The sequence below is a fragment of the Ranitomeya variabilis genome, chromosome 1, assembly GCF_051348905.1.
Source record: "Ranitomeya variabilis isolate aRanVar5 chromosome 1, aRanVar5.hap1, whole genome shotgun sequence".
NCBI lineage: Eukaryota > Metazoa > Chordata > Amphibia > Anura > Dendrobatidae > Ranitomeya > Ranitomeya variabilis.
This window is the reverse complement of record NC_135232.1, coordinates 827900172-827918295: the sequence shown is the minus strand read 5'-3', so window position 1 is coordinate 827918295 and position 18124 is coordinate 827900172. Positions and strand designations below refer to the sequence as shown.

The following is an 18124-nucleotide window of genomic DNA, read 5'->3' as shown; positions in this document are numbered from 1 at the left end:
GGCCCCTAGCCAAGTAACCCTGATTACAACTATAGTGGCACACACTAATTGTTGGCATAGGGGAACCTCTGCCGACGACCATGGTATTACTGAGAATAAATCTCTATAAAAAAAAATCACTGTTATTACCGCCATATGGTTCTAGATACCACTACTGCAGAACATATAGATTACAGTACAGTCAAGCTCAAACTGTCCCATAGGGGAACCCCTGTGTAGATATAGGCCCCCAAACCCACTGTATGGGCAGTACTTGGCATAATTCACTTGATTTACTGGGTACAGAAAAAACAGCATACCTACAGCTGCCATATACATAGCAGGGTGGCTCCACAGCTGTCCTATACACTATGAGGGGGCCGTAGCTGTCCTATATACAGTATGATGGGCCCACTGCTCCCTCAAACACAATATAATGACCCCCACAGTAACACCCACGCTATATAATGGCCTCCACACTGTCTAATTGCTCCACAGTAGCCCCAATACTATATAATGGAATTCACACTTTATATTAACCTCTATAGTAGTCTCCATTCTGTATGATGACTCTTAATCTGAAGAATGGCACTCATATTAACTCTGACCCTGTATAATGGCCCCACAGTAGTCCCCACACTTTATATTGGCTCCCACACTGTATGAGGGCCTCTCACAGTAGTCCCCATATTAGCCCCCAAGCTGTATAATGGCCCCTGCATTAGCTCCCTAATTGTATAATGGCCCCAACAGTAGTTTTCACAATGTATAATGGCCCCCACATTAGCTCACATGCTGTATAATGGCCTCCACACTATATGAGGGCCCCCTGAAATTTTATTCACATTGGACTAATTTGATTGTGAATATAATGTAATTCTTGTTGCATACCTCTCGAATGCTGAGTTCTACTCATATTAACATTTAATAATGTCCCTCCATGTACAGTAATAATGGCAAATGAGTCTCCCCATGTACAGTAATTATGGCCCCAGTATTGATGATGTGAACAGGCGGTCATGTGACTGCAGGTATACAACTTGCAGTCATGTGTCGATTACACTCTTTTTTTATTGAAAGATGCCAAACGTATCTGGTCGGAGCGTGCAAATAGCAAACATGCACTTGCATGACCGCCTGATCGCACCTGATCAGACTCATGGCAGCAGGCGCACTGCACTTTGTCATGATATGGCAGTCTGCAGTCACATAGATGACCGCAGACTTTTATCCCAAGCCTGGACTACCCCTTTAAAAGGTAACGTGACAGGTGATACAGGCTGCTCAAACTATGTGCAACACGTATCAGGCCCCAGTTGTAGTGTTTCACCAGGTATGTTTGGCTCTATAAAGCTGCTGAGTTACAGAGAAAAACATACTTTTAATAGGTGCTGGGGAGCAAGCGGCGCTGTGCAGTAGTCCTACAGACAGGTCCCTGGTTGCACCGCACTGTCAGCGGGCAGGGAGAAGCCGCCAGGCACCTGTCTGTAGGACTAGTGCACAGCACCGCACTGACAGCAGGTGGGGAGAAGCCACCGGGGACCTGTCTGTAGGACTAGTGCACAGCACCACACTGTCAGTGGGTGGGGAGAAGCCACCAGGGACCTGTCTGTAGGACTAGTGCACAGCACCGCACTGTCAGCGAGTGGGGAGAAGCCACCAGGGACCTGTCTGTAGGACTATTGCACAGCACCGCTCACTCCCTAGTGGCTATTATTATGTTTTTCTATGAAACACTGCAGCTTTAGGGTATGTGCAGACGTTACAGTAATTGGCAGCGCTTTGGACGCAGCACATGTACGTTGTGTCCAAAGTGCTGCCGCTATTGAACACAGGTGATTCCGCATGTGTTCACTGAACTGTGCCGATTCATCGCATCCAATACATTGTACGGGTGACATTTATCTTGGACATATCTGTCTCCACAGGTAAACCGTGGGCGTTGCAGGCGTCTATGGACGCATAGTGGACATGGAATTTCTTGAAATCCCATCCACCATGCTGTAACATCTGCACGAGGCACAAATACACAGCGTCCAACCGCAGCGTTTACTAATCGTATGCACCTACCCTTATAGAGACAAACATGTCTGCCTGGTACACTATAGACGGTGCTGATAGATACTGAACAAACCATGAGCGGCCAGTAACACCGCTCAGGCTCCCTTTAATAACTTTATAACAATAACAAGTCACTTACTATGACAGCATTACATATAATGCAGCTCACAACATGGTAACTGTATGGGGGCTTGTCAGGGTTGAACCTAGCCACACTGCTGCCTGAGGCGAACTTCAAAACGGCGCCCCCCCCCAAACACATATACAGTACAGCCCTCTCTATAGGGCTCCCATCTCATATACAGTCCCCCCATACATTACATGAGTGATAACTATTGTACATTCTACAATAGGTCATAAATCAGACAGTATAGTCCTCCATACAGTATTCTGGGCACCACAGTGCTCCATACAGAATAATGAGCCCCATATATTGCTCCATACAGTATAATGAGCCCCATATATTGCTCCCTACAGTATTGTGGGCACCGCACAGCGCCCCATACAGAATAACATGCCCTATATATTACTCCATACAGTGTAATGAGCCCCATATATTGCTCCATACAGTATAATGAGCCCCACATGATGCTCCATACTGTATAATGGCCACACAGTGCTCCATACTGTATAATGGCCACACATGATGCTCCATACTGTATAATGGCCACACAGTGCTCCATACTGTATAATGGGCACACATAATGCTCCATACTGTATAATGGGCACACATGATGCTCCATACTGTATAATGGCCTCACATGATGCTCCATACTGTATAATGGGCCCACATGATGCTCCATACTGTATAATGGCCACACATAGTTACTGCTACACACGTGGCAGTGCTCCGTACACCTTGCACACACGGCTCCACTCCATACACCTCGCACACACCCGGCTCTGCTCCATACACTTCATATATACCTGGCTCCACTCCATACACCTCATACACACCCGGCTCTGCTCCATACACCTCATACACACACGGCTCCGCTCCATACACCTCATACACACACGGCTCCGCTCCATACACCTCATACACACACTTACCATGGCAACCAGCACAGCAGAGTCCTGCAATCCATGGAGGTCCGATCATGTGACCCGACTCCTCCCCTCATGTGACCTCATCACAGGTCCTGTTAGCACAGAGCTGCCAATATGTGGTGTGCTGCTCTGCGGGTGCAGGGATGACCGGCTGATATTGCACACCGTGGGTTGTGAGCAGGGGCGCGCTCACCGCACTAGTGACAGCAAATGTCAGGGATTATGGAGAGTCGGCACCAAGTGTTCTGACCGCCGCTCTGCCGCCCCCTGTCTTTCAGTGACGCCTGCCGCCTGAAGCAAAGGGCTCAACTTGCCCCATGATAGCGGCGCCCCTGGGGCTTGTTATACTAGCAGGCTGGGGCTTATAAGACCTCGGCTATAAGAATAATAAACCCGCTATTGCCCCATCAGCCCCCCAAACAGCACTTATTTCATGTGATGTGGTGCAGAGCACTAAACACTATTATAGTAAATATAATAATAAGGCCCCTGCCCTGTCCTCCCTCCACCACCCCTTCAGTGCCCACCCTGCCCCATCCGCTCACATTCACCCCACTGTGACCTTTACCTGAATTTAATTAGCCTACATTCTGGCAGCCCTCAGATGGAGTTTGCAGGCACTGCAGGTAGTTCATGGATGGCACTGCAATGTTTCACCAAGTGCTGCAGGCAGAGAGCGTGAGGTGAGGTTAGACATGGCCAGGCAGTGTCTGAGGTAAATCAGCAGTGAGCACTAGGACCCAGGGGAGCTCCAGCGTGCATGAAGGAGAGCACACAGGAGTGGAGCAGACCCTGTCAGAATCTTATTAGGTGAGCTCCTGCCGCACAGTACACTGTTCTAAGGACTCTGCCACTGTGCCAGCCAGCGTGCAGCGTTTCAGGAAGATAGGGAAGCAGGCAATTTGCCGTGCTCTCCCTCAGTGCTGCCTGATAACAGAAGTGGGTGTGGGTGGGCCCCTTCATGAAACTGGGCCCAGGTCGACAACCCCATCTGCCCCCCAGTAGCTACGCTACTGCTCCCCCATCCTGTCCTGGTATGCATGGCTCCCCCTTCCTGTCCTGGTATGCATGATTCCCCCATCCTGTCCTGGTATGCATGGCTCTTCCATCCTGTCCTGGTATGCATGGCTCCCCCATCCTGTCCTGATATGGATGGCTCCCCCATCCTATCCTGGTATGCATGGATCCCACATTCTGTCCTGGTATGCATGGCTCTCCTGTCCTGTCCAGGTATGCATGGCTCCCCCATCCTGTCCTGGTATGCATGGATCCCCCGTCCTGTCCTCGTATGCATGGCTCCTCCGTCCTGTCCTGGTATGCTTGGATCCCCCATCCTGTCCTGGTATGCATGGCTCCCCCGTCCTGTCCTGGTATGCTTGGATCCCCCGTCCTGTCCTGGTATGCATGGCTCCTCCGTCCTGTCCTGGTATGCTTGGATCCCCCATCCTGTCCTGGTATGCATGGCTCCCCCGTCCTGTCCTGGTATGCTTGGATCCCCCGTCCTGTCCTGGTATGCATGGCTCCTCCGTCCTGTCCTGGTATGCTTGGATCCCCCATCCTGTCCTGGTATGCATGGCTCCCCCGTCCTGTCCTGGTATGCTTGGATCCCCCATCCTGTCCTGGTATGCATGGCTTCCCCATCGCTGTCCTTATATGCATGGCTCCTTATCCCTTATCCTTGTATGAATGATTCCTATAAAAAAACAAACATCCTACTTACCTTCCACGCACCCTTGCAGCATCTCATTGGGTCCAGCGCCCACGCAGCATCTCGTTGGTCACGGTGCTGGCAGCTCTTCCTGTGCCGAGCGATCACGTGGCCCCGCAGCTGTCTGCAAAGCCTTTGCTGGTTATTAATTATAGAGGTACCCCACGTCATTTTTTTAGGGTCCCCCCCATTTTATTAGCCAGTAAAGGCTATTTATACAGCTGTGAGCCTGGGAAGCTCCATGGGTATTACTCCCTTCCCAGGCCATTAAACATCTTTCCCCAGCTGTCGGCTTTCCCTCTGCTGATTATGAAAATTGCACTGGAGCCCACTCCATTTTTTTTTTTTTAAAGTAATCTTTTATTAATTAAATACATGTACAGTAAGCTGCACACACACTGTACTAATTGTATTTGACATCTATTTATGTAGCTATTCTATTTGTATTTACTGTATGTAATCCATCTCTTCTATCCTGTCGGCTCCTGCTGTGATTTTACAGTACAGGGCACATGAATTGCCAGCTTTTCTTCTGTCTATTTATCTATGTAATATAAATACATATGTCTGTGCCACTGACATCTATAAATCTATGTTTTCTATGTGTATATGTATATTAGATCTATTCAATTCTATCCTGTCAGTGTGATTTTACTGTACACGACACATGAATTGCTGGCTTTTCTTCTGTCTATCTATCTATGTTCCGAATCCGCACAAAAACAAAAACCGCGGTAAATCTGCGGTAAAACCGCGATAAATCCGCAGGAAAAACGCAGTGTTTTTGCCCTGCGGATTTATCAAAATCAGTGCGGAAAAATCCGCAGACCAGTCCGCAGCGTGTGCACATAGCCTAAGGAGTCATCATAGCTATGAGCTGCTCAAGAGACAACTTGAGAATTACCCTCTTACTGTCTTCTATGTTTCTTTTTAAAAAGGTTTTCAAAAAATACTCAAGTTCTTTAATAATTCCCTGTTACAGAAGAAACAAATAAATGCAAATTATACAGTGATTTAAAATTTGTAGGCAAAAAAATTTCTGTTAAAGAACATGTATACTGTATTTGTTTAGAACTTTTTTTTTTTGTCATAGGCATGGATTCGCCAAGGTCAGCCAAAGTCATTCTGGATTTCAGGATTCTTCTTCCCTCAAGGTTTCCTGACAGGTAAAACATATGTATATGGCATAGTTTAAGTAAAACCTTTTTGTACATTTGTGAAAAACAGAGTAAAAGATTAGGGATGAGCGAACCCGAACTGTAAAGTTCGGGGTTCGTACCAGACACCTAGTGTCCAGTGCTGAATTCCGAACATGAACTTTTTTGTGGAAGTCCATCTTACTGTTCGGCTTTGCTGAAAGGCTGCAGCGCAGCCAATCAACAAGCTTTTGGGCTGTGGGTACTTCTGGAGCCATCACATCTATACCAAGTATAAACGCCGGATCATGGATTGTGCCTCCATTTTTATTCTCAGCCTGGGGCAGCATGTCCTAACAACATGGTGCAGCATGCTCTAACAGTCTTGTGCAGCGTGCCTTAACAGCCTGGTGAACAGTGCCATAGCAGTCTGGAGCAGATTGCCCCAACATCCTGGTGCACAGTGCCCTAACAACTTGGTGTAAAGTGCCCTAACAGCCTGGTGCTGAGTGCCATATTAGGCTGGTACAGAATGCCATAACAGCCTGGTGCAGAACATGTAAAGGCGGTTTTACAGTGGATGTCTGAGAGTGCAATCAGTTCTTTTGCATTATCTTCTACATAGACCTGCTGAAAGCGCAGAGTTGGTACCTGCGGACCATGGTCCTCTGGCTTCAACCTCACCCCTTGCAAATCAGCCAAGCAGTCTGAATCCCAAGTCATGCAGTAGATTTTTCTGCTTTTTGCTCTGCGGGCTGGGGTTCTGTGGGCCATCCACCTGGCTTTACCCCACAATTAGAAGAGATTGAGTTCACTGGCGCACATGAGCCAATAAATGCTTCTGTCTCTGTGCAACGATCGCCGAGCTGCCCATATTGTTACTATTGATGATTACTGGGTGGCTACCCTGTTGGATTCCTCCTCCAAGGACAACATACCATCCTTACTTCCGTCATTGGAGCAAGATCAGAAAATGCGGGAATACAAGCGCACTCTGATAGACTCACTACTGACAGCATTCAGTGGGGGCTCAGTCTTTAGAAATACCCTGGTTTAGGGAAAAAGGGAAAAAAAGAGACAAGTGCGGCGCTTCCTCTGAGCGTAATACGTTTTTACCAACAGTTAAAAAAAATTATTTTAGTTGCGGTTATGCTCACCTTCCATCGGTAAGAAATGCACGTTGAGATTCTCAAGGAATCAATTCTTTAGGCAACTCTTCTCCGTATGTTGTATAATCCAATAAGGTGTGCAGCTCACTTTGGAGAATTATGTGTTGATCCTGCTTCGGATCCACATAGGTGGCGAATTCAAAGGGAAAATAAACTCCAAGCAAATGTGGCGCTAAGCACCTACGGATTTTTTGAATGCATCCACTTCCAGTGAAAAATGTTAATAAAAATTCATAAATTTATAAATGAATTTTTATTAACATTTTTCACTGGAAGTGGATGCATTCAAAAAATCCGTAGGTGCGTAGCGCCACATTTGCTTGGAGTTTATTTTCCCTTTGAGTGGGGGCTCAGTGGAAGAACAAGGCAGAGAGGAGGTGGAAGTCCTCAGCACGCCACAATATTCGCACCACCTTCTAATATGATAATTATTAGGAGGAGGCAGCGTTTCAACAACATGGTGGTAGATGGATTAAGAGAATAATAAAATATTACAACAACCTGTGTCTTTATTTCATTAAAGGACTTTGTAATAATGTGTGTGTGTTTTATTAACCATTTCGTACTATTGGATTAATAATGGATAGGTGTCATAATTGACGCCTCTCCATTATTAATCTGGCTTAATGTCACCTTACAATAGCAAGGTGACATTTTACCCTTCATTACCCCATATCCCACCGCTACACGGGAGTGGGAAGAGAGTGGCCAAGTGCCAGAATAGCCGCATCTTCCATATATGCCTTTTCTGGGGTGGCTGGGGGCAGATGTTTGTAGCCAGGGGGGGCCAATAACCATGGACCCTCTCTAGGCTATTACTATCTGCCCTCAGTCACTGGCTTTACCACTCTGGCGGAGAAAATTGCGCGGGAGCCCATGCCAATTTTTTCCGCCATTTAACCCTTTATTTTAGCAGCTACAGTGCCAAAATTTTGCACATACACACTACTAACATTAGTAGTGTGGAATATGCAAAAAAAAAAGGGATATGAGATGGATTACTGTATGTAAACCATGTCTCATATCCTGTCGGGTTTGGGAAGGAGAAATGAAAAGCCGGCAATTGTATTACCGGCTTTTCTCTCTAACACCGGTGCGTATTTCTCGCAGATCACACTGCTGGTCCGTGTGTAATCCGTATTTTTCTCACCCCCATAGACTTTCATTGGTGATTTTTTTGTGCAACACGGTGACAAACGCAGCATGCTGCGATTTTGTACGGCCGTAGAAGACCGTATAATACGGATCAGTAAAATACGGCTGATAGGAGCTGGGACATAGGGAATCATTGGGCCGCGTGTTATGCGTATTTTACGGACGTAGTTTATGCGCTCATATGTCCGTAAAACTCGCTAGTGTGAGGCCGGCCTAACAGTGTTGGCTACCTCCTCCTCTGTCTCTTCCACCTACATTGCCATGTTAACATCCACCTTCTCATCAACCTCCCCCTCCACTTGGACCTCCGCCTCCTAGTTCAATATTGTTATTTTTATTTTTATTTTATTCTTTGTTATTTTAAGTCGTTTCCTTAAAAAATATAACTCTTACCCCCCAAAGAAAACAAAAAACCCACAAAAAACACAAAAACAGTGTTGGCTACCTCGGCCTTCTCCACCTACACTGCAACGTCCACTTCCACCTCCTCCTCCTACTCCACTTGGATCTCTGCTTCCTGGTTCAAGATTGTTATTTTATTTTTTTTTATTGTTATCTTATTTTAAGTCATTTCCATAAAAAATACAAAAAACACCCCCAAAAAGCATAACAGTGCTTGCTCCCCCTCTTCCACCTACACTGCAACAGCCACCTCCTCCTCCACTTGGACCTCCTTGTCTTGGTTCAGGATTGTTATTTTTTATTTTTTTTTAGTTCTATGTTATTTTGAGTAATTTTCCCACTTCCTTCCTTGCATCTTCCACCTACACCGCTCTGCCAACATTCACCTCCTCCTCCACTTGGACCTCTGCCTTCTAGATCAAGATTATTTTTGTTATTCTATATTATTTTGTTATTTTAAGTCATTGTCGTATCCATATTTGTTTGCAGGCAATTGTCATTCTCTTACCCACATTTTGCTTCCTTCTTCAGCCCCCTAGCTCTTACTGCGACCATTTTACAGTCATTTTACAATACTAAAATTTGAGTCTCCATTGGCTTCTATGCAGTTTCGAAAGGTTTGGGCTCAAGTATGGGTCAAATTCTGGTGCCCAAACCAAACTTTGGATTAGTTTGGCTGAACCTGACGAACCTGAACATCCACTGGTCCGCTCATCCCTATAAAATATTTGAATTTTTCAATCTCTACCTACTAAAATCATGTTTAGTATTATGTTTATTAACTTATATTTTCCATTCCCTGCAAGGTCATTAAATCATATCAGCTAGAACATGCATGCAATAGATAGAAATCTATTTATTTGAAAGACCAGCATGTAATGCTGCATATGCCCTGGTGTTTTTTGCACCAAGGGGGAATATGCAGCTTACTGTGTTTTCCTCCCATAATATTTTATAAGCTAATTGCTAGGGGAAAAGAAGCTGGCTTCCATTATCAAAAGCTTTGTAGCTTATTTAATGACCAGGATGGGGCCCAGCATAAGTGATATATATATATATATCAGGATGCGTCCCAGGATAAGCAACATACATACCAGGATCCACAGGATAAGGGACATATATACCAGAATGGGCAGGATGGGGGATATACAGGTGCTTCTCACAAAATTAAAATATCATCAAAAAATTAATTTATTTCAGTTCTTCAATACAAAAAGTGAAACTCATATATTATATAGAGTCATTACAAACAGAGCGACCTATTTCAAGTGTTTATTTCTGTTAATGTTGATGATTCTGGCTCATAGCCAATGAAAACCCAAACGTCATTATCTCAGTAAATAAGAATACTTTATAACACCAGTTTGAAAAATGATTTTAAAATCTGAAATGTTGGCCTACTGAAATGTATGTTCAGTAAATGCACTCAATGCTTGGTCAGGGCTCATTTTGCGTCAATTACTGCATCAACGTGGCATGGCATGGAGGTGATCAGCCTGTGGCACTGCTGAAGTGTTATGGAAGCCCCGGTTACTGTGATAGCAGCGTTCAGCTCATCTGAATTATTGGGTCTGGTGTCTCTCATCTTCCTCTTGACAATACCCCATAAATTCTCTATGGGGTTAAGGTCAGGCGAGTTTGCTGGCCAATCAAGCACAGTGATACTGTTATTTTTAAACCAGGTATTGATACTTTTGGCAGTGTGGACAGGTGCCAAGTCCTGCTGGATAATGAAATTTCCATCTCCAAAAAGCTTGTCGGCAGAGAGAAGCATGAAGTGCTCTAAAATTTCCTGGTTGATGGCTGAGCTGACTTTTATCTTGATAAAACACAGTGGACCTACACCAGCAGATGACATGGTTCCCCAAACCATCACTGATTGTGGAAACTTCACACTAGACCTCAAGCAGCTTGGATTGTGTGCCTCTCCACTCTTCCTCCAGACTCCGGTACCTTGAGTTACAAATGAAATGCTAAATTTACTTTCATCTGAAAACAACACCTTGGACCACTGAGCAACTGTCCAGTTCTTTTTCTCCTTGGCCCAGGTAAGACGCTTCTGGCGTTGTCTATTGATCATGAGTGGCTTGACACAAGGAATGCAACACTTATAGCCCATGTTCTGGGTACATCTGTGTGTGGTGGCTTTGGAAGCAATGACTCCAACAGCAGTCCACTCCTTTTTAATCTCCACCAAATTTTTGAATGGCCTTTTCTTAACAATCCTTTTTATGGCTGCGCTTATCCTGGTTGCTTGTGCACCTTTTCATGCCACACTTTTTCCTTCCACTCAAACTTTCCATTAATATGCTTGGATACAGTGTAACAAGGTATGGGGTGGTAGTAGTAGGCAAGTTCACTAAGTAACAGTCAGTGAGCACCCCAACACCTGTACATGAAAAGATAAAGTCCCTTGTACTGCATGTGCAGCATATACCATAGCACACTCACAGGCTCTGTCAGATTCCCCTCAGCTGCTGCCATGTTGCCTTCCGCATTCATGAGCTCCGCAAATCACTTCAGAGACGAGGTCTTTTTCCAACAGTTTAACTTTACTAGACGACAGCAGTGTCACAGCACAGTTCAAACACAGAGACAAACACAGAGACATCGTCTTATCTGCATTCTTCACACAGACAGCACAAGTTAAACACAGAAGTATCCTTACAGCCTCTATCCAACCTTGCAGCCTCTGTCTCACTCTTGGTCAATCTCTGACCCATTATTGGACAATCCCTGTCCCTCTTCTGGACAACGTCTGTCCCACTCGTGATCCAGGCCCACCAGCTTTCTACCATTTACCTGATCCGGCTGCGAGTTATAGGGCAACTGGCTTGACAACTCAGCTGCATCCTAGTCCCAGCCGCTAGCTTCGGATCCTTCCTTGGAACAGTACTGTATAAGCTGGTGACCACCTGTACTATTCTCAGCCTGGGGGCCCTTTCTGCCATCTGCAGACTTATCCCACACGGCCTATAATACTCTGCTCACACATCCTGTCCTTGGGCAAGGTGCCCGGGCATCTGACAGAACCAGGAAGTATCTGTCCTATACCCCCGTGCTCTGTGCTGCTCTGCTCTGTGACTTCTCCCATCTCCTTAACCTCTAAGGGTACCGTCACACAGTCACACTTTGATCGCTACGACGGCACGATCCGTGTCGTCGCAGCGATCGTATGAGTATCGCTCCAGCGTCGTAGACTGCAGTCACACATTGCAATCACGGCGCTGGAGCGATGCCGAAGTCCCCGGGTAACCAGGGTAAACATCGGGTAACTAAGCGCAGGGCCGCGCTTAGTAACCCGATGTTTACCCTGGTTACCAGCGTAAAAGTAAAAAAAAAACAAACAGTACATACTCACATTCTGGTGTCTGTCCTCCGGCGTCTCAGCTTCTCTGCACTGTGTAAGCACAGCGGCCGGAAAGCACAGCGGTGACGTCTGACGTCAGACGTCACCGCTGTGCTCGCTTTCTGGCTGGCCGCCGCTCACAGTGCAGAGAAGCTGAGACGCCGGAGGACAGACACCGGAATGTGAGTATGTACTGTTTGTTTTTTACGTTTACGCTGGTAACCACGGCAAACATCGGGTTACTAAGCGCGGCCCTGCGCTTAGTTACCCGATGTTTACCCTGGTTACAAGCGAACACATCGCTGGATCGCTGTCACACACAACGATCCAGCGATGTCAGCGGGAGATCCAGCGATGAAAGAAAGTTCCATACGATCTGCTACGACGTACGATTCTCAGCAGGATCCCTGATCGCTGCTGCGTGTCAGACACAGCGATATCGTATGGATATCGCTGGAACGTCACGGATCGTATGGTCGTAGCGATCAAAGTGTGACTGTGTGACGGTACCCTAAGGTGCCTGTATCTAACTAACACTCTTATCTATCCTATTCTCTATCTCTAATGTGCCCCCTCTATTCTAATCACCTTATGGTCCTGCACTACTTACTAATCTATCCATAGGCTAAAGCATAATACATCACATTAAAGTACATGACAAATACATTACAGTGCACCAATAGCAAAACATTAACAAAACATCAGGGTGCCGCTTGTGACACAGTTGAACAGCATTAATGAGAGACAAGGTACATGAGGGTCCCTGCCACCTCCTTACACTAGCACTCTGTGAACAGCCAGCTTCTTTAGCAATGACCTTTTTAGGCTTACCCTCCTTGTGGAGTGTGTCAATGACTACCTTCTGGCCATCTGTCAAGTCAGCAGTCTTTCCCATGATTTTGGAGCCTACTGAATCAGACTAAGGGACCTTTTTAAAAGTTTAGGAAGCCTTTGCAGGTGTTTTTTGTTTATTATTCTAATTTGCTGAAAAAATGACTTTTGGGTTTTCATGAGCTATAAATCATAGTCATCGACATAAACAGAAATAAATACTTGAAATAGATCACTCTGTTTGTAATGACTATGTAATATATCAGTTTCACTTTTTGTATTGAAGAACTGAAATAAAATACAATTTTGATGATATTATAATTTTGTGCGAAACACCTGTATATACCAGGATGGGGTCTAGAATAAGGGATATATACCCCAGGATGGGGCCCAAGATAAGGGACATATATGCCAAGATGGAGGACATATGTATACCAGGATGGGGCCAGGATGAGGGACATATATATACAGTGGGGAAAATACGTGTTTGATACAGTACAGATTTTGCAAGTTTTCCCACCTTCTGTGAGAGACAAAATCTAAATTAAAAACCAAAAAATCACATTAAATAATTTTTAAATAATTAAATTGCATTTTATTGCATGAAATAATTATTTTATCACCTACCAACCAGCAAGAATTTTGGCTCTCGCAGACCTTTTAGTTTTTCTTTAAGAAGCCCTCCTACTCTGCACTGATTACCTGTATTAATTGCACCTGTTTGAACTGGTTACCTGTATAAAAGACACCTGTCCACACACTCAGTCAATCACATTCCAACCTCTCCACCATGGCCAAGACCAAAGAGCTGTCTAAGGACACCAGAGACAGAACAATAGTCAAACAGATTGGTTAGAAGTAGTGTTGAGCGATACCGTCCGATACTTGAAAGTATCGGTATCGGAAAGTATCGGCCGATACCGTCACAGTATCGGAATCCAATCCGATACCGATACCCGATACCAATACAAGTCAATGGGACTCATGTATCGGACGGTATCCCTGATGGTTCCCAGGGTCTGAAGGAGAGGAAACTCTCCTTCAGGCCCTGGGAACCATATAAATGTGTAAAAGAAAGAATTAAAATAAAAAATATCGCTATACTCACCTGTCCGACGCAGCCGGGACTTCAGCGAGGGAACCGGCAGCGTTGTTTGTTTAAAAATCGCGCTATTACTTGGTTACGTGAATTCCCGGCTTGTGATTGGTCAGGTCGGCCATGTTGCCGGGACGCGGACCAATCACAGCAAGCCGTGACGAAATTACGTCACGGCTTGCTGTGATTGGTCCGCGTCCCGGCAATATGGCCGCCCTGACCAATCACAAGCCGGGACGTCACGGGAGGCTGGACACGCGCTCATTTTAAAATGGGCGCGTGTCCAGCCTCCCGTGACGTCACGGCTTGTGATTGGTTGCGCCGCGATCAACCAATCACAAGCCGGGAGGCTGGACGCGCTCATTTTGAAATGGGCGCGTGTCCAGCCTCCCGTGACGTCACGGCTTGTGATTGGTTGCGCCGCGATCAACCAATCACAAGCCGGGAGGCTGGACGCGCTCATTTTGAAATGGGCGCGTGTCCAGCCTCCCGTGACGTCACGGCTTGTGATTGGTTGCGCCGCGATCAACCAATCACAAGCCGGGAGGCTGGACGCGCTCATTTTGAAATGGGCGCGTGTCCAGCCTCCCGTGACGTCACGGCTTGTGATTGGTTGCGCCGCGATCAACCAATCACAAGCCGGGAGGCTGGACGCGCTCATTTTGAAATGGGCGCGTGTCCAGCCTCCCGTGACGTCACGGCTTGTGATTGGTTGCGCCGCGATCAACCAATCACAAGCCGGGAGGCTGGACGCGCTCATTTTGAAATGGGCGCGTGTCCAGCCTCCCGGCTTGTGATTGGTTGACCGCGACGCAACCAATCACAAGCCGTGACGTCACGGGAGGCTGGACACGCGCCCTTTTTAAAATGAGCGCGTTTCCAGCCTCCCGTGACGTCACGGCTTGTGATTGGTTAATGGCGGCCATGTTGCCGGGACGCGGACCAATCACAGCAAGCCGTGACGTATTTTCGTCACGGCTTGCTGTGATTGGTCCGCGGCCCGGCAACATGGCCGCCCTGACCAATCACAAGCCGGGACTTCGCGTAACCATGTAAAAGCGGGAATTTTAAACAAACAACGCTGCCGGTTCCTGCGCTGAGGTCCCGGCTGCGTCGGACAGGTGAGTATAGCGATATTTTTTATTTTAATTCTCTATTTTACACATTTTAACATTAATGTTGTTCCGATACCCGATACCCGATACCACAAGAGTATCGGAATCCCGGTATCGGAATTCCGATACAGCAAGTATCGGCCGATACCCGATACTTGCAGCATCGGAATGCTCAACACTAGTTAGAAGGCAACAACTGTTGGCACAATTATTAGAAAATGGAAGAAACATAAGATGACTGTCAATCTCCCTCAGTTTGGGGCTCCATGTGAGCTCTCGCCTCGTGGTGTAAGGATGATTCTGAGAAAGGTAAGGAATCAGCTCAGACCTACATGGAAGGACCCGGTCAATAACCTGAAGAGAGCTAGGACCACAGTCTTATTAACACACTATGCCATCATGGATTAAAATCCTGCAGGGCACGCAAGGTCTCCCTGGTCACGCCAGCACATGTCCATCTGGATGATCCAGAGCAAGCATGGGAGAAGATCAATCGCCGTGATTGGAGGAAGCAGAAGGATGAGTACAACCCCATGAACACCATCCTAGCGACGAAGCATGGTGGGGGAAACATCATACTTGCTTTTCTGCAAAGGGGACAGTACAACTGTACCGTATTGAAGGGAGGATGGATGGGGTCATATATCACAAGATTTTGGCCAATAGCCTCCTCCCCGCAGTAAGAGCATTGAAGATGGGTCGTGTCTGGGTCTACCAGCATGACAATAACCTGAAACAAACAGCCAGGGCAACTAAAGAGTGGCTCCGTAACAAGCATTTCAAGGTCCTGGAGTGGCCTAGCCAGTCTCCAGACCTGAATCCAATAGAAAATCTTTGGGGGGAACTGAAACTCAATATTACCCAGCAACAGCCCTGAAACATGAAATTAAATAAATACGTTTAAAAAAAACTTGTTGGGTCTCCTCCATTTTTGACAAGCAACCAAGCTAAAGCAGACCGCTGTGGGCTGATAAGGGGCCATGGATATTGGCTCCTCCCAGCCTAAAAATAGCAGTCCACAGCTGCCCAGAAAAAATGCATCTATTAGATGTGCTATTTCTGGCAATTTGCCCAGAAAAAGTCTCACAGTGCAGCATTGAGTTCACCGCAGTTTATTGTGAGAACTAACCGCTGCACCTTGAGACTTTTTCTCACTGTAATAGTGGTAATCTCACCGAGGTCAATGCAGTTCAGAAGCCCAGCTGGGACCTGCTTCAGTGACCTGCAATAATCTCAATGCAGTCACTGCTAGTCACTGAGGCTGAGCTCAAAGCAGCTCATTCTTCAGTGGTTTTCAGCCTCAATGGTCACATCTTGGCACCGTCCAAGTTGAAAACTGTTTATCCCAGACATGGATTACGGCATGGGACAGAAGGACGGACAGGTGGGTGATGTGGTTGTTTTTTATTTTTGCTTTGTTTTTTTTACAGGAGACCATGGCTTCAATGGAATCGGCGTTAGGTGAGTATAACTGTGTTTGTTATTTTTAAATAAAAAAGTTGTGTTTTTTTATTTCAAATAAAGGACTTTACACTGGATGTGTGTTTATTTGCAATATAACTATAGGATTACAGAGGCCTCTCCATTAATAAGCCATGGGCTTAATTTCACTAACATACAAAGGTTACATTGTGACATCAACCCCACAAATATGAACCCCACTTGCCACCGCCACAGGGCAAGTGGTAGAATTGTCACATCTAATTGATAGGCCTTTTCTGGGCCAAAGCAGTCTGCTCTTTTTAGGCTGGGGGTGGGTTATATCCATGGCCCCTTACCAGCCTCAGAATACCAGTCCCCAGCTGTCTGCTTTAGCTTCGCTGGTTGTAAAAAATGGGGCGTCCGCATGCCATTTTTTAGAATTATGTAAATAATTGGATAAAACAGCATGAGGATGCCTCTATTTTTGATAACCAACCTTGCTAAAGCTGACAGCTGAGGGTTGCAGCCTGCAGCTGTCAGTTTGTCAGTTTTGCCTGGCTGGTTATCAAAAATACAGGGGAACCCATGCTGTTTTTTTTTTTTACATTATTTATTTAGAGTGCAGGCAGCGGTTGATGAATACTCCCATCAGCTGCTGCCTGCTCTCACTGTATTTAGCGGCAGCAGACGTAGGTTGATCGGAGTAGTAGTCCCATCAGCCTACACCAGTGACCGGAGGTAAACTTTTTATCTCCGGTCATAGCTGCAGGCTCATGCTGTTATCTGACTTCATGAGAACCGTAGCTCTCTGACTGGTGGTATTAATCTTACCTTCGATCAGAGCCACCAGTGTTTCTCGCGCTGTCATGCAGATGACAGCACGAGAAAGACCCGGTGGTTCGGGGGTCTGAACCCAAACTGTAAAACAAACTTCCTGGTGAAGTCTGTGTTTCAGGGTTTGTGCCCAAATGGTAGGTGTTTGGTATGAACCCCAAACTTTACTGTTCGGGTTCATCCATCTCTATTTCCTAATTATCCTATTAGCCTGAGACTGCGACATTATAAATGTGTATAAAGCTACTTTATTATTTATTTTTCTGAGGCAGCCATCTCCTGTCCTTTCTATTGTTGATTTGATAGCTTTCTATGTGATCATCATTCTCTTGCTCGGGTGTTATATAATATAAGAAAATTTTGAACAAATCGGTATAACTTTAATTTTAAACATCATCTTACAGTTAAAATAGTAAATAATTTTGTTATTTCCTTATTTGAAAACTATTGATCTTGAGTTACATTAGGTTATGAAATACATCCAAAATTTGCAGGCTTCATGTCAGCAGCCCAGCTACAGGATCTCTGATCTCTGCGCCACTTGCAGGCTCAGTGTCCATGCTCTGCTATGGTGGTGTATTGTGGGCATTGTATTTTATTCCTTATAAGTCTTTTGTATGCTCTCAGATATCAGTAATACTTCTCAAGAATTGTTCTGCAGTGTAATCTATTACAGGAGTTCAACAAGCCACTGCTGATGTTTCATCAAAATTACAACCTACAACCCTGGCTGCCCATTTATACTCCTCTTCTGACATCAATCCTGTAAAGCTTCATTCGTAAATGAACAATATCTTGTTTTCTTCATTTCTAGTCT

General features: G+C 45.8%; 1 protein-coding gene across 1 annotated transcript in view; it reads left to right on the top strand.

Moving 5' to 3' along the window:
- DNAH6 (dynein axonemal heavy chain 6) overlaps positions 1–18124 on the top strand; it is a 717942-nt gene that overhangs the window by 691106 nt on the left and 8712 nt on the right. The window contains exon 74 of the mRNA XM_077275462.1: positions 5892–5964. Coding sequence (XP_077131577.1) covers positions 5892–5964 — 73 coding nt within the window. The remainder of the gene's footprint in view (positions 1–5891; positions 5965–18124) is intronic.